We start from the raw sequence: 26,421 nt of genomic DNA, 5'->3' as shown, positions 1-26,421 counted from the left end.
ATTTCGACGAGAGTATGCCTTTCACAACAATGTTTATTACGCATATCTTTAATGTCTCAATGAATGTTTATTTTGGCTGCGGAAAAAACAATCTTTTTTTTTTACAAATTTCCATGTCCCGTTTGAAACAAACAAAGGACATTTCGATATTTACCGCCATTTTGCTAGTTTCTTTGTTTCCTTTGAAATTCAGTTTAATTTTTCCTTTTTTCTTTTTGCCATGTGGTCACCCCGTGGATATCAATTGCAGGGTCGTAATGGATTTACTCAATCTACACGTGGCAGTGAGTAACAGTTCATAGCGAAGATTTCCTGCTGAAACACAAGGCTGATGTCAACATACTGGCTAAGAATAAACATGTTACTTAATGATGTGCCTGTAAACCATTATACACAAACTGTTCTACCGTGTTGAAAGGAGAAATTTTCATTATGCTGTTGTGGAGGTCTACAGTGTTGAAAGGGTTAAGTACAGAACTTGTAAAGATGTGGAAAATGAGTACAAAATCAATCGTATGGATATGAGGAGTTTATACAGGAAAATGTCTGAAATGGAAGATACTTATGATGGACTGAACTCTCTGAACCTGGATTTTAAGAAAAAGTTTCCTGTCCATTCTGTCCATGTTAAATGGCAGGATCTGCAGCACATTGAGATGGTTAAAGAAGAGATGTTGATTGATATCAGCTGTCACCACAACCCAGAGATACAGACTACATCTCTTAATTACCCCTTTGCTCTATTTGCAATCACGAAGATTGACATCTCTGGAAATAAAATTGGTTCCGTTTTTCCTTCAGTATTCTTTAAGTTGCCATCTCTACATTACCTGAATTTGTCCAAAAACCAGATCAAAACTTTTCCTGATGTGACAAATATGGATGACATCTTTGTTTGTCTAGAAGAATTATTGCTGGATAAAAACAAAATTGAGGTATTGCCAGACTACTTATTTTCAGTGTCAACATTAAGGTATCTCTCAGTAGCTCACAATAATTTGAGAGAATTTTCTTCAGAATTGTGGGACATGCAATGTCTGGCTTATCTAAACCTATCTCACAATCAAATTGCCTCCCTACCCCAGCCCCGCCCCAAGCACTCCTGCCCCCCATCATCAGGAAATCTGTCCTCAATCACAAGTTCTTATCAGGAGGAACAGGCTCCTCCGACCTTGGTCACGCCGACCAAGTCAAGCGTGGAGGAGATTCAGGTCAAACATGCCGTGACCTGGATGTCAGGAAAAGTTGTTGTGATGGACGGTGACTTTGACAGTAGCTCTGGCCTGTCAAACAGAGGATTACAAGACCTGAATCTGTCTAAAAATAGACTGAGTGAGATCCCCTTCTGGTTGTGTTGTACTTCTCCCTACATGGAGAACCTTAATCTGTCTGGCAATAAGATCCAGTACGTGGGGGGCTTATTCCAGCTCCCGCAGTATCTAAAGACGCTAGACCTCAGTGGAAATAATATACTGGATACAGTGCCCTGGCAATGTGCAGAGGACAAAGACGGTCTGTGTTATAATACAAGAAGGTAATGAATTATTGTGCTCTAGTGGATTGTGTCAGATAAAAAAATTATAGTAGGTTTGGATTCAGATTGTCTAAACAGAATTTGTTTTTAGAATGGGTATCTACTATAATGAGCTAATATTTGAAAGATTTGATTTTTGATATCAATATTTTTTATAGCTTCAATAATTTATAAAACTTTTATGGGGGGTCTTTGAATTAGACAAGATCCCCGGGACCCCCAAAATTATGTATTTATTTTATGATATTGGTGATGGGCTTATACTTAAGCAAATGCACACAGAACCAATATATTTATAATCTTATTTGATGACTTCGTAGTGCCCGGCCGACCGGCTCCCCCCACTCCTTTAACTCCTACACCAGCTTCACACAGCTACTGACCTGTGGTCATCGCCAGCACCGGATTCTGGAGCGACTGGACACGCTTAACCTTGGCTTTAACCGGAGACTAGAGAAAATTGTCATCACAAGATCAACGGAGGACAGACAGGGAAGGAACAGTACTGCCAGTGTAAGTCATGAGTACTATCCATGTAAGTCAAAAGTACTGCCAGCTTAAGTCAAAAGTACTACAAGTGTAAGTCAAAAGTACTGCCAGTGTAAGTCAAGAGTACATGTACTATCACTGTAAGTCCAAAGTACTACAACCATGTAAGTCAGTAGTACTACCAGTGTAAGTCAGAAGTACATGTACTGGCAGTGTAAGTCAGAAGTACTACCAGTGTAAGTCAAAAGTACTGCCAGTATGAGTCAAAAGTACTACCAGTATGAGTCAAAAGTACTACCAGTATGAGTCAAAAGTACTACCAGTGTAAGTCAGTAGTACTGTCAGTGTAAGTCTAAAGTACTACCAGTGCAAGTCAACAGTACTACCAGAGTAAATCACAGTACTACCAGTGTAAGTTTATAGTACTGTCAGTGCATAACAAGAGTTTGAATGTACTACCTATGTTAGACCAAAGTAATGTCAGTGTAAGTCAAAAGTACTGTTAGTGTAAGTCTAAAGTACTGTCACTCTGTCAGTGTAAATCACAAGTACTACCAGTCTAAATGTACTTGCAGGTGTTAGTCAATAATACTCTCAGTGTAAGACAACAGTACTCCCAATGTGAGTCACAGGTACTTCCAGTGGAAGTGTACTTAGTGGGTCTGTAATTGTAATTGTGTCATTTTGAATATGTAATATGTTTTACACTTGTAATTCACTGAAAGTTTTTCATCAAATGGTTAAACAAAAGTTTATTCATATGATTAGCATAACAATTTAAAAATGTCAAATAAATAACAAAAGTGACCAATGTGTTAATTACTGAAGAATCTTCAGCCATGATTTTGATATTTGTAAATTTAATGGAGTGGGCAAAAGATCACTCCTGTTTAGATAATTACTAGGTGTGATTTTAGTAATAAATATGTGATAACACCAAACATTAAAAATGTCAAATAAATAACAAAAGTGACCAATGTGTTAATTACTGAAGAATCTTCATCAATGATTTTGATATTTGTAAATTTAATGAAGTGGGCAAAAGATCAATCCTGTTTAGATAATTACTAGGTGTGATTTTAGTAATAAATATGTGATAACACCAAACTTTGTTTATAATTAATTATTATCACTATATTAACCTTATTTTGAAAATGGAAAAGAATGAAAAGGACAGGGTTGGAAGCTGCATTTTTACATTTCTTAAAAAAAATTAAAAAGTAGGGGTGTTAAATAGTACCCAATTAAGCAGATACTCGACGGAACATCTGAGTATCGAATACAAAAATAAGTACTCGGTTACTCCGATGTATAGTTTTCTTATTTCAAAGTACATATTTTTATCTAAAACTTAATCAAAAAATATCTGTTATGTAATGTATACGGTAATTAGCGTGACATCATCTACACCTGTAAAACACCTGTTATCGCCGCTGGCTGTATACATATTGTTAATGACATCATCTACACCTGTTATAACAAAAGTTACATCTGTTATCGCCGCTGGCTGTGTACATATTGTAATAATAAATTACATTTTCTGTAGTTCTCACCTGTTGTTTATAAATAAGATCTGTATACCATTTGTAATTTTTTGTGTATTAATTGTGCATTTATGTTTTATTTGATAAATAAATTTTGTACCAAAAAATAATTTCTGTTAGAATCCATATTTATATGAATTACATTCATAAACGTATTAATATCAGCTTTGTGGTTTAACAGAGCTTTATGGGACTGACACTTTAATATACATTTTACGGAGTACCCAGTACTCGATCAGAAAAGATGTCCGAGTAACCAATTATCAAATACATGTATTGATCGATTTGACATCCCTATTAAAAAGGTTTACAGCATTTGATAGACACTTTTGGGAGATACTTGGGGAAAATCCAGGCATAAAATTTAATTACTTTGTAAAGAATCACTACAGATCAACTGGACAAAGATTTCTTTAAAAGGAAAAGGATATATGAAAATAAAATAAAGAAATTTTCATAAAAGAATAATTTAGAATCATAGGAAACTGAAAATAATAAATCAACAATAGCTTTTTTAAAAGATCAAAAATGTGATTTTTGATGCCCGTTAATGAGAGTTTTCTGGTTCCAGCTGAGCTCTCTGAACTCCAGTATGGATGAGGAGAAACGCCGTCTGCTGTTTCCAAACCTGACGAGTCTAGACCTCAGTTATAACACCTGTCTGAAGGAGATTCCAGCAGAGATTGGAGACATTAGTGCACTGAAGAGGCTGTCTCTGTCCTTCACTGGAATCAAAGAGGTTAGTCACTGCTGGTAAACTTGTTAATTCGACAGAGCATTAGGTGCAAAGGAATTTTTCTTTTTTTATTAAAACATTGACATGCACATAAAAATTTTGTACATGTAAGCTACTGTAGATCACTAAATTTTCGCGACACTTTATTTTCGCGTGAAAGTCATTGACTCTTGATATGCGAGACAAAATTTTCACGAATTGTGGTTCTTGCTCTGTATTATCCTATGGAATACAATTATACGCGGGAATGAAATTTTCGCGAGCACACTGTCTCGCGTAATTACGCAAAAATAATGTTCTCGTGAATAAAAAGTGATTTACAGTATAAAGACTGAACAAAAATGTTGATACATATTTTAGCTCACATCAGAGAGACTCCGATAGTCTATTCCGATTACATATAACGCCCTTCGGGCCTGATAGAATTTGATCATGTGACCGAATTCATGTCATATCCCAATGAAACTCTAAAAATGATATCTTGTTTCTTTAGTAAATGTTATCTGGCTCATACACCTGTTTGTATGTTAAAAGGCTCTCTCATTTTGCCACAAACAAAAAGTTGTTTTTAAATATGATCTCAAAACATGTTTGGCTCATTGAGTAAAAGGTTCAAGTAAGCTTTTTTGGCATTTGTTAATTCACTTGAGAACAGAACATTACATTTCACTGATTATGACAATTTCACATCCTGAATTGCCATCCAATTTTGATTAAGTAAAGATTCTGATTGTTAATTAATGATAACTTGTTTCTTCAGCTACCTCCAAACATTGGGAAGTTAAAGAGTCTGTTTACCTTAGAACTGGAGAAGTGTAACCTGGAAGGGCCAATCCTGGACATTATTCAGGGCTCTCACAAACGCACCAAGGACATCCTCGGATTCCTGTTATCCATACTAGAGGAGTAGGACTTGTTCATGTTCACAATACATTATTAGAATAATCAGATACCTATGAGTTGAAATAAAGTTCCATATGAACGATTTTAAAAGCACAGTTAGCACACCAATAGATCATTTAAGGATGTCTGCTGTTGTAGGCCTTAGTTCCTTACTTCTTTGTTTAAATTTGATATAAGTAGGTCCAGATGAGGTAAGTTAGTTTTATAAGTCCCCAGCCGGTGGAACCTGCGGGGACTATAGGTTTCTTCTGAGTTTGTCAGTCTGTCTGTCCTTCCGTCTGTCTGTCAGTCTATCCCACTTGGTTTTCCACACTTTTTTTCCTAAAGTTAATGCTTGCAGAAATTGAGCTGATTTTTGGTATGTGAATGTATCTTGATGAGTTACAAATCAAGTTTGAATTCCATTCTGCTTCATTGGTTTTTGACGGAATTATGGCATTTTTAATTTTTCATTGGGATTAAGATTGGGTTGGTTATGCACTAAATTAAAGTTCCAAACGAGCTTGTATCCTAAAGAGAAAGGGGAATCCAGTAAGGGACATGTATTGCTTATCCAATACACTCAGAATGCTTGTTTTATTTTGTGATTTTTCTTATTTTATAGGGCAGAGGAATACAACTGTATGAATCTTATGTTTGTTGGAGTACACAATATTGGAAAGACAATGCTGCTGAAAGAAATCAGAAAATATGGAAAAACTACACAAAAAATCACAGTAAGCATCATGTGGCAACATTTAATACCTTTTTCATATATGGCATTTTCTTTGTATAGTTTTAGGTCCCCTGAGTCACTCAGGCCAGATTGCTTTCTTTTTTCATCAGTTATTGTTCATTGTCCATCGTGTATTACATTTGAACATTTTCATCTTATATTTTTTGGAACTCATGAACCAATTTCAACCAATTTTGGAACATAGCATCTCTGGGAGAAAAGGAACAAGAATTATAATTTCATTGCCCTCCCACTTCCTGGCCTGAGCAGTGGGACTTAAGTCATAAAATTTTAATACAATCTTTAAAAATTAATGTTGTCAACGGGTACTCAGTTGACCATCAAACAATGTTGGATAGGAACAGATTTTCCCAGATGGTATTCATCAATTTAGAAAAATAACTAAAACAACAAAAACAGGAAAATCAAAAATTGCAATAATTATAATAGTAAACTAATGTACATGTATAAAACATTATCATTAAGTCCTTCCAAAGGAAGTTGTACAGACCATATAAACACTTTATAACAATTTTCACTATATACAGTAAACAGTTTGGGACTCTTCCTTGATCTTCCTGCAACTCTTTTTTTTGAATTTGAGGGAATTTTCTGATTAGTACAGAAATTTTAAATGGTTGTAGCTATTGCAGATAAAATTTACTAAACCCACTTCATACATGAGTGTGGATTCTGTATTTTTCCTGCAACAGTTGTATCTTTTCTGTGTAACATATTCAAGGTTTATTATCAAAGTTCACTTCACCTCAGATGCCCTTACTGGGCCATACTTTTCAGAGGAAATCGCAAGGATAAAAAAACTCTTGATATTTACAAGCACTGTACATATTTATTTTAAATGCTGCCAGCAATTTTTCCAGATTCTTGTTTTCTAGCACTTTTGGCCCACTCGTTTCATACATGTTTCTTTCCCAAAGTTCTATTTCTGTCCAATTAGAAATTCAGGGTATTGCACCTTATTTTTTAAGTTGCAGGTGTTCTCTTTGAGTCTCCATTTTGTACTTTGTTGATTGCAGTTTGAGTTTATAGTAAATCTTCTGTTGGAAAAACCAATCAAAACATACATGACTTTCAAAGTTTGATTACATTTCTTGCTGACAAATAATAATAGGTACATGTTGATTTAATAAAAGAATGATTAAAAAATTTTAAAATTCATTGGAATTTGAATAAAAATCAAATTGTTTATCTTCTGCAAAAAGTTTTATCGCTGGTTTATTGAAATGATTCATTCAAAACTCCTCCTTCATTGGTGAGATCGATGCACTCTACAGCAGGGAATTTTTATTTTTTTGTCTGCACATTAATTATGTTATCCGTTTGAACAATGCTTTAAAAACCTACTTTCTTTCCTGGAATTCCATTTTAAATAGCATAAATGCATAACATTAAGGCTGTTGATGATAATTAAAGAGAAGTGGTAATTCTTGTTTTCCCTTTTCATAGTTTTTCAATTAAGGTACATGTATTATTGTACTTGTAAGATGCATTTAATTTTTTTTAATATATCTTAGTATGTTTGATAAAAAACAAAGCGATCAAGAGTGAAACAATTTTGTATCAGGTCATATCTTTGTACTACAGATACTGCAGAAGAAAATTTTACTTAATCCACACATCTGCTCTTGAACTAATGAATGATCTGACTCTTAGTCAAGGTCATTTGGATAAAGTAAAAAATTACAGCTGTGAAAAATCTTAATTTCTTTTATACTATAGATTCCTGAATTAATTTTTAAGTAACTTAATGAGAAGCACTATTCGTGAACTAAATTGACTCGCTTTTATTTTGCAATAAAAAGTATGTATGCATGTAAAAGCATTAAGCAATATGTATTTTTGAGAGTTTTATTCGGCTATAAAAATTTGTTATTATGATTACCCTGCACATAACAAACCTTTCTGATGAAAAGACTAACAAAACTATAAGCATTTAATTTTATTAAAAGAACGATTTTTTTACCCCACCATAAATATGGCTAGGATATATAGTATTTGTTATGTTCATCTTTCCATCCTTTTTGTCCTTTTTTTTCATTTTTCTGTCTGTCTGTCTGTTTGTCCATGTCACTGTGCATTTAGCTCAGTTTAAACAACTTCATTTACATGTATTCAATCTTCATGTACATGTATTCAAGCTTCATGAACATGTATTCAAGCTATTTTTTATTAAAAATATATAGACTGATACTTATTTAACCTTTCAACCACAGGAAAATTTTTTTAATTTTGACTTTTCTTTGACCTTGACCCCACTTTCTTAAATCCGTGTTAAACTAATTTTCAAAGAAAGTGATCTGAGTGAAGGTATATTTTTTAAATCAAACTTCATATGCTAATACATAAATATGGGTTATTCGGCAGCATCAACATTTTTTTTACCTTAATTTTTTTCCTTTGATCTTTGCCTTTTTCTTTTCATTTTCCTTAAATTTGTGTTTAGCTCAGTTTCAGAAACTTAAAAAAAACGTATTCTGAAATCAGTTTTATTCCTGAGAATTCAATTTTGCGCAATTATGCGAGATCGTTTATTTCCAAAAATTTCATTCTAGCTTAAAATTCTACTATTCAAGATTGTATAGAGCAATAACCAAATTTCCTGAAAATTTTTCTGCTTATAAATACCAAACAATAATCTAGTATTATGAATACCAAACAACAATCCATTGAAAATAAATGTTGCAAAAATATAGTGATCTATAAATTAGTACCTTAATAGTTATTTTACTTTATCAATATCAATGACCTTGACCTTTCCTTTGACCTTGACCTTACTTTTTTCATGTGTAATTCAGTTCAAAAAAGAAGATATAATGAGGAAATCCAATGTCCAATGTCTGTCCATCCATCTAGCTGTCTATCTGTCCGTCAACTTGCTATCTGTAAACAAAATGCCACTCTTAAAGTTTTGATCTGATTTCAAAATATATATTTAAGCATGCATGCATTTAAAATTGATAAGAATTCTTATAACAATGGGTGTAATTTATGATGACTATCTTCAGCATTTCAGTCAGAGGATTGACCAATCAGCTACAGGAATTCGACAAGATGGAGGCACTCTCTCCACAGTAGGCATAGACATCAACGAAATTGTTATTGGAGAAAAATGGCAAAAGGGGCCCGTCACATTCCGCACCTGGGACTTTGGTGGACAGGTAAGTTATTCCTTGAGAACAACGTGGATAAAGATATTTCAAAATATGCCTGCTGTATTTTTACCCTGATATCTTGAATCCTGCAATATCCTGAAGTTTTTTAGCTCTACTGGTCAGAGACCAGAAGAGCTTATGCGATAGTAATGCGTCCGTCGTCCGTCCGTCTGTCTGTCTGTCTGTCTGTCTGTCTGTCCGTCTGTCTGTCTGTAAACAATTTTTCAAAATGCTACTCCTCCTACAGTTTTGGTCTGATTTCAATATAACTTGGCACACAAGTAGACTACACTAAGATACATAATTCTGTGTATCGGTTTTTGATTTCGATGAACGGTGTTGCCGTGGTTACTAAAAATAGAAATTTCTGTGAAATTCTTTCAAAATGCTACTCCTCCTACAGTTTTAGTCTGATTTCAATATAACTTGGCACACAAGTAGACTACACAAAGATACACAATTCTGTGTATCGGTTTTTGATTTCGTTGAACGGTGTTGCTGTGGTTACTAAAAATAGAAATTTCTGTGAAATTCTTTCAAAATGCTACTCCTCCTACAGTTTTAGTCTGATTTCAATATAACTTGGCACAAAAGTAGACTACACTAAGATACATAATTCTGTTTATCGGTTTTTGATTTCGATGAACGGTGTTGCCGTGGTTACTAAAAATAGAAATTTCTGTGAAATTCTTTCAAAATGCTACTCCTCCTACAGTTTTAGTCTGATTTCAATATAACTTGGCACACAAGTAGACTACACTAAGATACATAATTCTGTGTATCGGTTTTTGATTTCAATGAACGGTGTTGCCGTGGTTACTAAAAATAGAAATTTCTGTGAAATTCTTTCAAAATGCTACTCCTCCTACAGTTTTAGTCTGATTTCAATATAACTTGGCACACAAGTAGACTACACTAAGATACACAATTCTGTGTATCGGTTTTTGATTTCGTTGAACGGTGTTGCCGTGGTTACTAAAAATAGAAATTTCTGTGAAATTCTTTCAAAATGCTACTCCTCCTACAGTTTTAGTCTGATTTCAGTATAACTTGGCACAAAAGTAGACTACACTAAGATACATAATTCTGTTTATCGGTTTTTGATATCGATGAACGGTGTTGCCTTGGTTACTTAATACAGAAATTTCTGTGAAATTCTTTCACAATGCTACTCCTCCTACAGTTTTAGTCTGATTTCAATATAACTTGGCACACAAGTAGACTACACTAAGATACACAATTCTGTGTATCGGTTTTTGATTTCGATGAACGGTGTTGCCGTGGTTACTAAAAATAGAAATTTCTGTGAAATTTTTTCAAAATGCTAATGCTACTCAAATACAATTTTAGTTTGATTATAATATAAATGTGGCATGCAAGTAGACTGCACTAAGAACATAAAGAGACTTAATCAAGGATCATTATTCTATTTATTGCTGTTGAAAAGTTTCAATTTCCAACTGCTTAAGTACTTTTCTCTTCCTTTGCTATAAGTACAAACCAGTAGAGCTTCAGTCTCGACAGAGACTTCTGGTTATCTGATTGAGGAGTGTCTGGCCTCCATCTGAGCTACCGTGTCATCAGATGCTGTTTGAAAACTTCTCAGAAATATGACTTCTTCTCGTAAACCACAGAGCTAATATCAACCAAACTTGCCACAAAGCATCCTTTGGTAAAAGGAATTTAATTTCATCAAAATGAAGCCCACACCCTGTTTCTAGGGGAGATAATTATGGATTATGGAAAATTTAATCTCAGCTTCTGTTACATAGATGTTTTAGACCCCCCTGGACAATGTGGTGGTTACCCAGGTAGACTTGTAAATGTTGATTAATCTGGTCACCACCCACTCTTTACCTTATTTACATTTCTGGCTCCATTACAATTCATATTCTCATGAAGCCTGATATTTACAATGACTTGTATTTTATTCTGCAGTGATAAGCCCTTTCTCCTAGGCATGGCTGACTGACGTCACTTGCTACTTTTAAAAATCCTTTATATTGTCTGTACAGTGCATGCAGTTATTGCTTTTTTTCTCATCATTAATACCATGATTTAGCCCCCTGAGGAGTACAATATTCACCACACCTTAATATGGCTAATCATGATATAAACAGAGAAAACAGCAATGATTGTTTTATCAAAGGATTCAATAAGTAAATGATACAGCTTGGTAGGCAAACCTTGCCATCTTATTTTTACATTTGTTGAAGCCCTTCCTGAGCACAATGAAAGAAGCAAGGCAGAAAAAAGATGCTTTTTGTGAGATTTTAAATGCCAATATCAAGCAAAGAGATGAAATTATTAAAAATTTTATGAAAACTATTTCAAAATACATATCAAAAAAGTTTGTTGCTCAACACATGCATTATTTTGATGAGACCAAAACAGTATTAAAAAAATTACAAAATTACTGTCCTAAAAAAGGCTGTATACTGAAGTTTTATATAATGCTTATTTCTTTCGAAATAAAATAAATCTCCAATATCTTAACTCTTGTTTATTTGCTCAAATATGAATTTTTTTAAAAACTCTTTTTGGGAAAACCCATATAAATATCGAAGGTGTGGGTCCAAAGATTTCTTGAATATCAATATTTCATCAGGATCAGGCATTTTTGATCGCCGGAATACATAGTCAGACTCAGCCCATTTGTATCTGCTTTCTCAAGAAAACTTTTGTTGCAATATATATTGAACAAAATAATGTCACTCGTACTTAATTTTACACACAAAAAAAAATGTTCAAAACAAACATCTATCTTCCATTGTTATGACTGTTTTGACCTAGATTTCACTTCAATTGACCTGTTGAATATCTCATCATTTGATGTCCAGTCATGAGTGTACTTACTTCTTGTGAAAAAATGCAATTACCGGGTACATTGCATTCTTAAACATGCATGGTTTCAATATGAATCACCTAGAGCATGTTTGGTAGGTCTGTCATTTTCCGATTTTAGCAAAGTTAATGTTTGTGTGTCTTCACAATATCTACCAGAGAAATCTTATTAATTTCATTTTGACATCCCTTTAAGGTACCATACCCATATTCAAACTCCTAGAGGGAGAGAAGGAGAGAGAGAGAGAAAAAAAATGTAGAAATTTATACCCCATTTGCTATATTTCCAATAAAGCTTAAAAAAAATATAAATTGCTTATTGTATTTTTTATTGCAGAAAGAGTACTATGCAACACATCAGTACTTTTTGTCACCGAGATCTCTGTATCTGGTTATGTGGAAGTTAATTGATGGAGAACAAGGCATTCAGACAATATGGCAATGGCTTGTCAGCATACAGGTCAGGGGTCAAATACAATATATAGGTCAGGGGTTAAATAAACATAGTGCTCTGTAGTCTCAGACTTAATGTCATAAATTTTAAAATAATAACTACCAATCATCAGGAAAAATATTTGAAATTAATATCAGAGGTTACCCGGTAATTGTATGAATGTTGTTACAGTGATAAATTATAATTGACCTTAGATGCTGTAGTTTTGGATAAGGTTTTCAAATAATTAAGGATACGGTTAAAAAGCAGGTCCTCTTTCTTATTTCAAAATGCTAAACAATTATTTTTTACCTTTTAGCATGTTTAGTAGTTTATAATTGTATATTTACCAGGCTAGAGCTCCCGGATCTCCAGTGATTATAATAGGGACACATCGAGACATTCTGATTGCCAGGAGAACTCGTAACAACTTCCCGGCCTCGTTTGAGGAGGATATGAAGGAGATCATTGACAGGCAGTTCATACGAGTGGAGGAACCAGACAAATGTGGCCTACCGGTCGTAATTGGTCAGATAAATGTCAGCTGTAAAACCGGGGAAAATGTCAGAGATCTCGTCAACTTCATCTACAACAGAGTGTTCCAGCTTAAACATCCCAGTAAGTTAATTATCAGTAGGATATCAAGGCAAACTGTCAAAGGCATTGGCAAGTTTTTAGCTCAAATTTGAAAAAAAAAATTGTTAAGGTGGGGCCTAAAATAAAAATTTGAATGTTTGCAGTTGCCGACCAACCCACTGAAAATGCACCCGACCCAAACTTTTTTTTTAGCGATTTTGTAATATTATTTTTTTTTTCAATTTTTCAGGATGTTGAAACTGTTTCAATTTCAATTCTTGATATTTCTATTAATCAGTGGTTTATAAGATTGGAACTTTATATTCATATTTAGTAGGCCTATGAAAAACTCTATTATTTGTTATCTAATCTAAAAAAGAAAAATTGAAAACAATTTTTTCAAAAAAAAAAAGAATGCCTACCTACCTACCCAGTCTAAAAATTATAAATCGGCAACTGCAAACAAAGACTTTTTAGCACACCTGAGCCGAAGGCTCAAGTGAGCTTTTCTGATCAAAATTTGTCCGTCGTCTGTAGTCGTCGTAAACTTTTCACATTTTCATCTTCTTCTCAAGAACCACTTGGCCAATTTCAACCAAACTTGCCACAAAGTATCCTTAGTTGAAGGGGATTCAAGTTTATTCAAATGAAGGGCCACGCCCTCTTCCAAGGGGAGATAATTATGAAATAGTGAAAAATTTCTAGCATTTAAAAAAAATTTTCTTCTCAAGAACCACTGGGCCAGGAAAGATGAAACTCAGTGGCAGCATCCTCAGGCAGTATAGATTCAAATTTGTTCAAATCATGACCCCCGGGGGTTGGGTGGGGCCACAATGGCCAATCAAAGTTTTACATAGCAATATGTAAGGAAAATCTTTAAAAATCTTCTTCTCAAGAACCACTTGGCCAGGAAAGATGAAACTCAGTGGAAGCATCCTCAGGCAGTATAGATTCAAATTTGTTCAAATCATGACCCCCGGGGGTAGGGTGGGGCCACAATGGCCGATCAAAGTTTTACATAGGAATATCTAGGAATTTTTTTTTTAAATCCTCTTCTCAAGAACCACTTGACCAGGAAAGATGAAACTCATGTGGAAGCATCCTCAGGTAGTGTAGATTCAAATTTGTTCAAATCATGACCCCAGGGGCTAGGGTGGGGCCACAATGGCCGATCAAAGTTTTACACAGGAATATAGAGGAAAATCTTAAAATCTTCTTCTCAAGTACTTCAAATCCATGATTAATGATATTTATATGGAATCATCCTCAGGTAGTGTAGATTCTAGTTTATTCAAATCATAACCCCCAGGGATAGGGTGGGGTCACAATGGGGGATTCAAGTTTTGCATTAAAATTTTTTTTTTTTTAAATCTTCTTCTCAAAATTAGCAAACTCATGAGTATTGATACTATGTAGTATTTATATGGAAGCATTTTCAGGTAGTGTAGAATTAAATTTGTTAAAATCATAACCCCCAAAGGTAGGGTGGGGCCACAATGGTGGATCAAAGATTCACAGAAAAATATAGGGAAAAATCCCAAGAACAGAAAAGCTATGTTTAGTCATATTGACATATAAGCATCCTCATGTATTGAGGATTTAAATTTGTTCCAAATCATGGCCCATTGGGGTAGGGAAGGAAACAATGGGGAAACAAATTTAAATTATTATGAAGTAATATATAGGAAGAAAATGTTTTTAAAAAATCTTTTTATCAAGAACAGCAAAGCCGTATGCTGTATTAATATGAAGGCATTCTCAAGAAGTATTAAAATTCAAGCCCCCCCCCCCCCCCCTTCAGTTAACTTTTCAGTTCTGATCTGATTCTGATTTGCTCAGGTGAGCGATGTGGCCCCTGGGCCTCTTGTTTTAAGCTTGGCCTTTGTAATGATGGTTTTAAAGAAGAGAGATACTGCATTGATTTTGAAAAGCATTTTCCTTTACCTGTATATAAATGTAGAAGTTATTTCTATAATACATGATTTCTCAATATTTTGTTATACAATCTTAGTTTGTAAACTTAATTTACACAATTTTAGGTGTATTTAAGGATATTTTAAATGTTTTTACATCCCTTAAATGGTAAATATGAAAATCAACAAGTTTTTATGAAGTATATAACAAATATTGAAGTAAGTACAAAAACAATAGCAAACTGTTGTCAATACCACCTTAACCAGGAAAACAACATCTGAATTATATAAATGTGAACGACTGCACTTCTTTTTTAGACATATTATTTAATCTATTTTGATGTAGAGCTCCCTTTCTCATAGATGAAATTTTATATTGAGCTCCCTTTTTCATACATGATAAACCAAAAAATGCAACAAAGTCACTCTATTTGATATACAAGTTTACTTAACAAGCTGATTCAGAGAATCTGTGTCCCCTGCTAAAGGAAAAAAAAGAAGAGAATGTGCTAACCTCTTTCGGGGGTAGGGGCACTTTAAGAAGTGTGGGAGGGGCCATAGGGAGTTATGGTATAAAATTTAATTTCAAAAACTCAAAAATCTCTTGAGATATCACCCAGAAATGAAGTTTTGCATACACAAAGAATGTATGAATTTATGGCATTGACCTTTGACCTCAAAATAAATAGGGTCTTCCTTAGGCCATAGGGAATTGTTGTATAAAATTTCATTGCAAAAGCTCAAAGGCTTTTGGAGATATCACATAGAAACTTAATTGTATAGACAGAGAATTTTTTAATTTTTGACTTTGACCTTTTGACCTCAAATCTTTCTTAGGCAATAGGAAGTTATTGTTAAAATTTCATTGCAAAAGCTCAAAGACTTCTCAAGATATTGTGTCAAAATGAAAGCATTAAGACAGACAGAACTACAGACAGATAGACAGACAGCTAGACAGATGGTTGGACAGACAGCCCAAAATTAACATCCCCCACTTTCAGCATGGGACCAAAAATGTAATGTAGCCCAAATATGCCCACCTTCTTTTATGAAAATCTATGGGTTTTTTGCATTTCCTATGTACATTCCCTATTTGATATTGAGTAAGTACTCAATGAATAGGAGTGACTTCCTAAGAAGTAAGGATGCCATATGGAAGAAATGTTTAATTTTTACATTAATAACAAGTTCTTGAGACTTTACATCCCATGAAGTTTACATCCCTTGTCAAGAGTCCTCTTTCAAAGGACAGGTTTTTGTTAATGAAATGATATCAGCTGCTTAATAGGGATGTGGTAGAAAAGAATGCACACAGATGATATGTTTGGGGAAAATGCCTACACTTTCTTACAAGGTCACCTGAGTCATTTACATAACTTATTGTTAATTTGCTGATTGTTTTGTCTGTCATTATGCCTCAAGCATAAGATTTGAGCATCTAGCTGATTAACAGTTTGCAAGACTGAGTACTCAATCTTTAATCAAAATTGTGAAATTCATGCTCCTATGGGTTCAGGCCCCAGAATTAGAGATTAAATTGTCATATTTTGAAATTGTATATTTGAAATTCTTTTTTCTTTCTCAAGAAAATTTAGCAGACATTTCCCCTGATTATATTGGCATACACACTTATCCCACTTCAAAATGGATTCAGTGAAATTCACCCCCACTTCCAAGGTTTAGGTTAATCATCCCTTCTCTAATTTTTAGCTCACCTCAATGAAGTTGGGGGAGCTTAAGTGATACCCTTATATGCAATGATATGCATTGGCATCCCAGGTTAAGGTTAAGTTTTTATACCCCCCGCAAACGAAGTTTGGGGGGGTATATAGGAATCACCTTGTCCGTCTGTCCGTCTGTCTGTCTGTCTAGCTGTCCGTCTGTCTGTGCAAACGTGTCCGGTCCATATCTTTCTTACGGAGGGACATTAGAATCTACTACTCCACACAAAGATTGCCCATGACCTAAGGGTGTGTCATGACCTTGACCCAAGGTCATTTGGGGAAGTTCAAGGTCACTGGAAGAAAAGTTCATAATTCGTGTCCGGTCCATATCTTTCTTATGGATAAACTTGGTAAGTTCTCATTTCACACAAAGATTGCCCTTGACCCAAGGGTGTGTCATGACCTTGACCCAAGGTCATTTGGGGAAGTTTAAGGTCACTGGAAGAAAAATTTAATAATTCGTGTTTGGTCAACATCTTTTTTATGGATAAACTTGGTAAGTTTCTATTTCACAGAAGGATTTCTCATGACCTAAGGGTGTGTCATGAACTTGACCCAAGGTCATATGTGCAAGTTTAAGGTCACTGAAAGAAAAAGTTCATAATTCGTGTCCGGTCCATATCTTTCTTATGGATAAACTTGGTAGGTTCTCATTTCACGCAAAGATTGTCCATGACCCAAGGGTGTGTCATGACCTTGACCCAAGGTCATTTGGGGAAGTTTAAGGTCACTGGAAGAAAATTTTCAGAATTTGTGTCCGGTCTACATCTTTTTTATGGATAAACTTGGTAGGTTCTCATTCTACACAAGGATTGCCCATGACCTAAGGGAAGTTCAAGGTCACTGGATGAAAAATTTCAAAATTCATGTGTGATACATATCTTTATTATGGAAAAACTTACTTCTGAAAAAAACCCAGCGGGGGTATTTTGTCCCATTTGGACAGTTCTAGTTTGGAGCAGTTTTCTTTTTAACTACTTCTATGCCCTATATTGATTAGACATGCATGGAAGATGCTTCTAGTGTGTTTCATTGTACCAGTCAAAGTTACAGATGCTGCAATTTCAGCAAAGGAATGACCAGGTTAATGTTTTTGGAGCAAGTTAACATCTTTTATACAGTTTTTGCTGTAGGTCTCATTTCCAAGTAACTACAAGTCCTATGTTGACCAAACTTGCATGGATGATACTTCGAAGAATGATCACTACCAGGCTTGCTTCAGATGCTGAATCTGACCTACATTTTCTGGATGAGTGAACAGGTTAATGTTTTTGGTGCAGGTTTCATTTCCAAGTAACTATGAGCCCTCTAAAGATCAAATTTGCATGGATGATACATCTAAGGATGCATACTTTGAGGCATATTACAATGCTGAATCTGAGCTACATTTTCTGAATGAGTGTAAAGGTTAGTATTTTATGCAGGTTTCATTTCCAAGTAACTATGAGCCCTATGTTGAGCAAACATGCATGGATGATACATATAAGGATGCATACTAATGGACTTGCTTTGGAAGCTGAATTCGACATACATTTTCCATATAATGGACAAGGTAAAAGTTATGGATGGAGGACTATCACCAAGAAACTGTAAGTCCTATATTAACCGAACTTGCACAAATGATTCATCAAGGGCTGAAAACTTTCAAACTTGCTTCAGATGCTGGATTTGAATTACATTTTCTTGACTGGTGACTAGTTTGAAGTTTTTGGATAGCTGTAAAGTAACTGCAAGCCCTTTCAGATCAAAATTTGCATAAATTTTGCATTTTTGGATGTACACTTTTAGAATGTTGGTTAATTTTGTGACTGCCTTACTTAAAGACACCATTCATTGAGGTAAACTCTGTAATCTCTGATTACCTATGTTTTCTTTAGGGAGGAACAAAGAAAAACTGCTACAGCACAAAATCCCAAAGAAATACTTAATTCTGAAGGATATAGTGCAAGAGCTAGCAGAGGAGCGAATCAGAGAAAAGAAGGATCCAGTATTGGACAAGTCCTCATACATGTAAGTGACTGTCTTGTAGCAACTCTTCATACAAATAAACCATGTTATTTGTCTTATGAAATAGACTAATCTTCATACATGTAAGCCCATATTACAAGTCTTATTAGAAATGGACTAATCTTCATACACGTAAACTCATGGCTTAGAATAATAAATTTTGTCAATTAATGCATCTTTTGTCAATTAATGCATCATCATTTAAGACAATAAGGGGCTTAGTGGATGTATTTTGGAATCTTAGGGTATTAACCAAAACATAGGACATACTGACCTACTTTTGGAATTTTGAGGCTCTATCTTAATATATATGATACTAATATGCTTAAACTAGAAGAGAAAGGTTGTAATATTTATGATAAAAAGTGTAATTTCAGGCCCTTGGGGCACTTGTATGTCTTATTAGAAATGGACTTTTCTTCATAAATGTACGAGGGTTGTCCTGTAAAATTGTGGAGAAGTAGTGTAAAAAATAATCTTCACTGCATTGTGAAATTTTCACTACTCTTTAGTACATATTTTATGAATATACATAGCAAATTCCAAATAGATATATGCAAAAATAAACAAATTATGAGATTTTTTGTTATGCATTGTACCGCCTTACGGCGCACGGATGATAACGTCAAAGTGTCTAAAACAGCGTCACGTTTTATCTTTGCTAAAAATACATGTAAAGTTGAATAAGTCGCACTTAAATTTGGGATTTTCATTTATGCACATACTTGAGTCTCCATAAACAGTTTCGAAACCAATCTGGCACAAACATGCGCTCTTCTGAAGATTTAGTAGTAAGCTACGGACATATTCTCACCATTATTTAACTAACGGACAATCTCATATCGACGTTGGACAGTGGCAGTGTCTTTTGCTATTACACATAGCAGTTTATCCATATGTTTTGTACTACCTGGGGACTCGATTAAAAAAGACTTCACTATGAAAACTCCCATCTCATATGAGGACTAAAGATCTGGTGATATTTTTACATATTTTTTTTCTTCTGTATTCATTTCAAGTCTCTCAAGGTGTCATTACAATATCTAAAACAACCTGAACTGCTCTCCGGTGCGCCGTAACGTATCAAACGTCGCCATTTCTCGTGTGTTGTGTTTACCACTTTCCCATTTCGAATGCTCAGAAAACTGCCAAAAATAAACTGAAAGTCTTGAAATTTTTGAAAAGGGAACAAAATATATTGTGGAATCGAATAAGAATAATTTTTACCCCAATCTTATCTATTTTAAACTTTTATTTCGATTTAATACTTGTGTATACTCTAATAAAACCTTGGTTTTCTGACCGTGCGCTGTAGGGCCCTACCCTGTGCTCATTCAAGCTTAATAAAATCTTTATTTTTGTCAACATTTTATCAAAAAAAATATGTTGCACTGAAATATGATAAATAAATATTTACTGAAAATTTCAGCTTAGTGCGCCCATTATTTTTTCAGAAAAACGCCTTGTCCATGATTTTACCGGACAACCCTTGTACATGTAAGTCATATGATAACAGAAATTATGGTAAAATCTTCATAATTACATACAAGTACAGTTAACATTGTATGTCGTATAGCATTATGTCTTTGATTAATTTGATGATTTCTTATCGCTAATTGAAAATAAAAATACTGATTTAATTTTCAGGCATCTATTGTCTAGAAATTACTATTAATGTAATAAGAAGATTTAAAAAAATAAGATGAAACAGATGAGGTTCTGAACCTGTATACACACTTGTGTTTAAGAGCACAGAGTGAGATATCCATTGGGTAGCAGAACTATCTCAGGCAGGGCTCCCATCCAAGCTAAATTTTTTTTCACAACTTTTTGGCGATTCAAGGAGTAGCATCTTATGTCTCATGACAAGTGTCCCCAAAGAGTGAAATTACTCTTATTCTGTAGAGAGATATACTCCCCTATATATATTTCTTCTTTAGTAACATAAATCCTAAAGTGTGAAATCAATATAATCAAATTGAATACTAAAACATGTCATTTGAACATGAGTTCTTTTTATGAAAGTAAAGGTTCATTAGGTAAGTACTTCTAAATTTCTGGGAATTATGGATGGGAAAGGATTTTGAGAGCTTTTTATGTCTATGTTTTAATGCCATTGGAACATGGACTTTGCATGTGATTTCTGAAACTTTTCTGTGAATCCATTGTACATGTATTATTTATTTAAGATCACTATGCCAACGGTTTTTTTGTGTTGAATTTCTTCTATAATACATTTATTTTAAATGTGGGAAAATTACAATAATGTACCCAAATATATCTCAAGGGTCTCTATTACACATATAAGTAACCACCAATTTTGACAGAAAGTATTTGTGGGGTGAATTTAAATAAAGGAACAAGGTCTATTTCAAGACAAGTTTATTTTGGCTCTCAAAAATTCTCCACTTATGCTGAGACAGCATATAAATCCATTTTCATTTTTTTTTTCACTCCAAACTTGCTATTCTGATGCATCTCTGGATACTTAATTGAATGCATGCCTTTATTGACCATCCTTCCTTGGGGGAGGGTAAAGTTAAGATTGGGGGAGGGTATAAAGTTAAGATTGAAAGATCCACTGTACTATTGAATTTAACTAAATTAAGGGGAGATAAAGTTGCTATGTCTGTCTGATTTACCTTATGAATTTCAGGTTAAAGACAATGAATAAAATGATGGAGAGGTCAGGCACCTTATTCAGAGACCCAGAGGATGTGGAACAAGCCACACGATTCCTACATGAAAATGGTAAAGTCAAAATTACTTAGCCATGCAATAGGATTTTTTCCAGTTTTTGAGACATTTTTTTTTTTACTTTAGCAAAGTTAAAATGATGTATGAATAATTCTATGATTTTTTTTTTCACAAAAATTTAAGTTTTATCTCTACCAAATGGTTTTGAAAAAACAGTCAGACATTTTATTTTAGAATGAATGATTATTTCTTTAAAAATCTTTCCTAAGTTTTGCTGTAAATAAAGAATGAAATAAACTCAACTATTCCTCTGTTTTAGGTATACTGTTCCATTATGAAGACCTGACGTTAAAGGATCGGTATTTCCTGAACCCCCAGTGGCTCTGTGACCAGCTGGCTCGAGTCGTCACAGTAGACCAGGTCAACAACTTCACACAAAATGGTGACTATCTTTGTGTATCAATCAAAACAAGGGGCAAAGTTACTATCCTTCATATGTGTATCATTCAAAACTAGGAGCACTTTAGCTATCCTTCATCTGTGTATCAATCAAAACTAGGGGCACTGTGACTGTCCTTCATAGGTGTATCAGTCAAAACTAGGGGCATTGTGACTATCCATTATAGGTGTATCAGTCAAAACTAAGGGCACTGTGACTATCCTTCATTTGTATATCAGTCAAAACTAGGAGCATTGTGACTATCCTTCATAGGTGTATCAGTCAAAACTAGGGGCACTGTGACTATCCTTTATGGGTGTATCAGTCAAAACTAGGGGCATTGTGACTATCCTTCATAGGTGTATCAGTCAAAACTAGGGGCATTGTGACTATCCTTCATAGGTGTATCAGTCAAAACTAGGGCACTTTGACTATCCTTCATTGGTGTATCAGTCAAAACTAGGGGCACTTTGACTCTCCTTCATAGGTGTATCAATCAAAGCTAGGGGCACTGTGACTTTCCTTCATTTGTATATCAGTCAAAGCTAGGGCACTGTGACTATCCTTCATAGGTGTATCAATCAAAGCTAGGGGCACTGTGACTTTCCTTCATAGGTGTATCAATCAAAACTAGGGGCACTTTGACTATCCTTCATAGGTGTATTAGTCAAAACTAGGGGCACTATGAGCACTGAGCTCACTAAATGCTACTCCCTGCTCCCTTGTGATTTCTTTGGAAACCCAAAATATTAGTCTGTCTGAAATATAAAAGCAGGCATTGCACTATGGCAATATGCCATAAAGAGTCTGTGAAAGTCTCATTAGATTTTATTCAGTGATATAACAAGAGTTCTAGATAAGAGGTGGGTCTCCAATATTATAGAAAGAAAGGTAGTGTCCAGGTTTTGCTATGGGGAACCTCAAATATCCGTCTGACTGACTGAAAACTAAAACAGGAGATGTACAATAGTACTATGTAATAAATATTCTTTAAATCTTACAGTATCCATATCCAAAATATTATCCAGTAGTGTAGGAGTTAAGGATAAGAAATGGCTATAACAAGTATGTTTGAATACCATCATTAGCTCACCTGTGCTGATCAAGTGAGCTTTTCTGACCAGCCAATGCTTGTCGTCCATCCATCTAGCTGTCTATCCATCTGTAATCTATTCACATTTTTCAACTTCTTCTCAAGAACCACTGGGCCAAATTTAACCAAACTTTGTACAAAGCATCCTTAGGTAAAAGGGAGTTTAAATTGTTAAAATGAAGGACCAAGCCTCCTTCCAAGAGGAGATAATCAAGAAAAGACAAAAATAGGGTGGGATCATTAAAAAATCTTCTCAAAAACTACAGGTCCAGGAAAGCTGAAATTTATGTGGAAGCATCCTGGGGTAGTGTAGATACAACATTGTTCAAATCTAGACCCCCAAGGATAGGAGGCACAAAAGGGAACCCAATTTTTACATTGAAAATATATATAGGAAAATCTTTAAAAATCTTCTTCTCATGAACTTCTAGGCCAGAAAAGCTGAAAATTATGTGGAAGCATGCTGGGTTAGTGTAGATCCGAAATTGTTCAAATCATGACCCCTGGGCATAGAGTAGGGCCATAATAGGTACATAGTATTACAAGGGGGAGAATCTGGTGAAAAACAATATGGCCAAAGTTACTCAGGTGAGCATTATGGCCCATGGTCCTCTTGTTTTTATACTAATTTGTTTTGGTTATATTTATTCAGATTATTTGTATAAATTTTACAATAAAAGCAAACCCACAATTATATATATAACTCATACCGTATAAGTGGAAATTTTAGCGAGACGCAAATTTAGCGATTTGTTCTTAAAATTGGGTATTTTATTTTTAGTGAGAAGAAATATTAGCGATTTTAAAATGCTCACTAAAGAAACTATTTACAACTAAAACACAATTAATTTTTAGCGATATTCAATTTTAGCGATCTCTGCACCCTCGCTAATAATGCCAAAATTAAATCCTCGCTAAAAATTCTGCTTATATGCTATTATAAAGGTGTGTAGATGTTAATTGCTATACCAGGTAATTATAATAACATCATTTAGAATAAGTTAATCTGACATTTGATATCTGGATGACATTTTCTTTGCATGTGATCCTCAAATACTAACGTCAGTAGGATATAAATTAACTCAGGATTTAGGGGATTAACCATCAAGCTTAAGTTTTTCACATACAAGGAAATAATAGGAAATGAATAGGATTTGTGTTATCATTTTTTTTAAATTATGCAGCAAATACTTACATGTGTTACAATTGGAAAGAATGAGTACTTTGATGACAATGTTCCACATCTCCTCTCTCTTGATATCTTAGTATATTTAGAAAGGTCTTGTCAAAGGTAATATACATATGTAGTATGAAAATCCTTCCTTTTCTATTTGAAAAGTTATGAGCAATTTAAATTAATGTTAAATTTTTTTAAAAGTAGGTTAAACTTCAAAACATGGGGTCAAAAACCAATATATTATATTTAGAAAGGTCTTGTCACAGGTAATGTACATGTGAAATATGCAAGACCCTGTGGTAGTGTATGTTTTCAAAATGAGTGTTAACTTTTAGAGAATAAAACTTCCAGGATATGGCACATAAAAATTGTTCAATGTAAAGCTCATGATAGTTTTTGTGCATTTCATCACTAAAATGAATAAAGGTTTTTCAACTTTTTTGGTAATTAAAATGAAATATGTGTAACAAACAGTAAAATAGCCCAAAAGTCCCTTAAAACTATACAAATTGGGAGCAGTACATACACAGACCTCTGAAAATATCAGAGGTAGGATGAGGTGCCATGGAAGAATAAGCATCCACTTTGGTCCAGTCACACCAACTGTGTGCTCTTGGTCATGATCGGCAAAATGGAAAAATCTGTAGACTATTCAGTGTGTAAATAATGGCCTACAAATTTGTTTAAAAATGTCAGTCTGCATTCAACTTTACAAAATCATTGTATCAGCCATAGAATTTTTGAAATGTTGATTTTAGAGTAAAACTGTTAATCCCTTGTTACATCAACTTCTAGGTCAATGGATGGAACCTGCACAATACTAAATAAATGACAATATCTAATTTTTTAGGTGTGATGAAGGCCACCAATCTGCATGTTCTGTTTAAACAGTCCTCTTTCCAGCCAGAGAACATTGAGCATTACATTTGCGGGCTTCTGTCCAAATTTGAACTTGCCCTTGAGTTTGACCAGCAGCATCTGTTGATTCCTTCCTTGTTACCAAGGGAACAAGACATGCATAACTGCATCAAGAAAAGTGAAGATGTCAAGGTCAAACATTTTTTAACTCAAAGATATTTTAGTGGAAAGCTCAAGTGAGCTCTTCTGATCAAATGTATCTGTTGTCATCATTTTTGCCCTTGTTGTTATCTTTGTCATTAACTTTTCACATTTTCTTCTTCTCCTCAAAAAACACAGGACAAGTTTTAACCAACATTGCCTCAAAGCATTCTGAAGGTTAATGAAATTTGTTTAAATTAAGGGTCAAGCCTCCTTTCTAGTGGAGATCATTAAGAATTGTGTGTAAATTTTAATCATGGTGTATTTCAAAAATCATCAAAAAGAACTGGACAAGAAAAGTTGTATCTTATGTGAAAGTTTCATCACATATTAGTGTAAATTCAAATTTGTTCAATTCATGATCCCCAGGGCTAGGGTGGTGCCACAAATGGGGAATCAAAGTTAGACAATTTTTTATTATTTTAACTTTTCAGTATTGATCTGGTTTCTGCTTTCCTTAACCAAAGATATGGCCCCAAGGCTTCTTGTTAAGAATCAGTATCATTCTGATTGAGAATGATCTGTTTATTAGTGATTTTTCAGAATGTGTTAAGTGCTACATATGTATGCTAATTGGTAGACATTTAGGATTTCTTTTGTGAAAAATCAATATTTTAAAAATAGCAAGTAAATGAATTAGTCATTAGTAAGTCAGACTAGTATTATGTTCCAGGTCCGGGTTTTTAAGAAAAGTCTGTCTATCAGCCATTTTTTTTCATTTAAGTAACTACCGCGTAAATCTACTTATAAGATAGCAAAAAAAGCCATTTTGATTATTTTACAATACATCTAAGTAACTCACCGAAAGCTACCGACACTATAAAACTCGCCGAACGACAAGTCACCGACATGGAAAACACATCATCCACTGAATATATAAAACATCGAAATTTAGCAAATATTTAGAGAAAATCGTGTATGTGAATAAACGTTTTTATTCATTTTCACCATTGATGACCTATTTTCAATATGCAATAACAATGATGGATATACAAAAAAGACAAAGAATACATGTTTTTTGATACATCTTTGATTATGTTTATTATATCCTGAATATTAACAGACATCTATTCATTAACAATTAACACAGACACTATTGTCGGTGAATTGTATAATTTCACTTTTGTCGGTGACCTGTCTTTCGGTGAGTTGTCTGGCACCAATCTAGGAGTATATACACTTCAAATTAAACAGCAAAATCTTAACACAGGGAAGTGTAATCTCATTTTTTATTAAGTTAAATCTGATTAAAAAAATTACATCTTTAGATTGAAAATTTCAGTAATTTACATGCTAAGAGAATAAATGAAGATTTTTAAAGAAAAAATATTAATTCATTCCTATTCAGAATGCAAACAGTGACCG

The 26,421-nt window shown here is 34.2% G+C and overlaps 1 protein-coding gene across 1 annotated transcript in view; it reads left to right on the top strand.

Annotated features, from left to right (window-relative positions):
* LOC134245157 (leucine-rich repeat serine/threonine-protein kinase 1-like) overlaps window positions 1-26,421 on the top strand; it is a 64,057-nt gene that overhangs the window by 12,131 nt on the left and 25,505 nt on the right. The window contains 12 exon segments of the mRNA XM_062727415.1: window positions 466-1,534; window positions 1,855-2,047; window positions 4,139-4,306; window positions 5,064-5,209; window positions 5,811-5,922; window positions 8,948-9,100; window positions 12,276-12,398; window positions 12,725-12,989; window positions 18,462-18,594; window positions 21,248-21,342; window positions 21,608-21,730; window positions 24,848-25,047. Coding sequence (XP_062583399.1) covers window positions 466-1,534; window positions 1,855-2,047; window positions 4,139-4,306; window positions 5,064-5,209; window positions 5,811-5,922; window positions 8,948-9,100; window positions 12,276-12,398; window positions 12,725-12,989; window positions 18,462-18,594; window positions 21,248-21,342; window positions 21,608-21,730; window positions 24,848-25,047 — 2,780 coding nt within the window.

This window comes from Saccostrea cucullata, unplaced genomic scaffold (genome assembly GCF_032062105.1).
Source record: "Saccostrea cucullata isolate Sc308-1 unplaced genomic scaffold, CSIRO_AGI_Scuc_v1 ctg180, whole genome shotgun sequence".
Lineage (NCBI taxonomy): Eukaryota > Metazoa > Mollusca > Bivalvia > Ostreida > Ostreidae > Saccostrea > Saccostrea cuccullata.
This window is presented reverse-complemented; position numbering and strand designations above follow the sequence as displayed.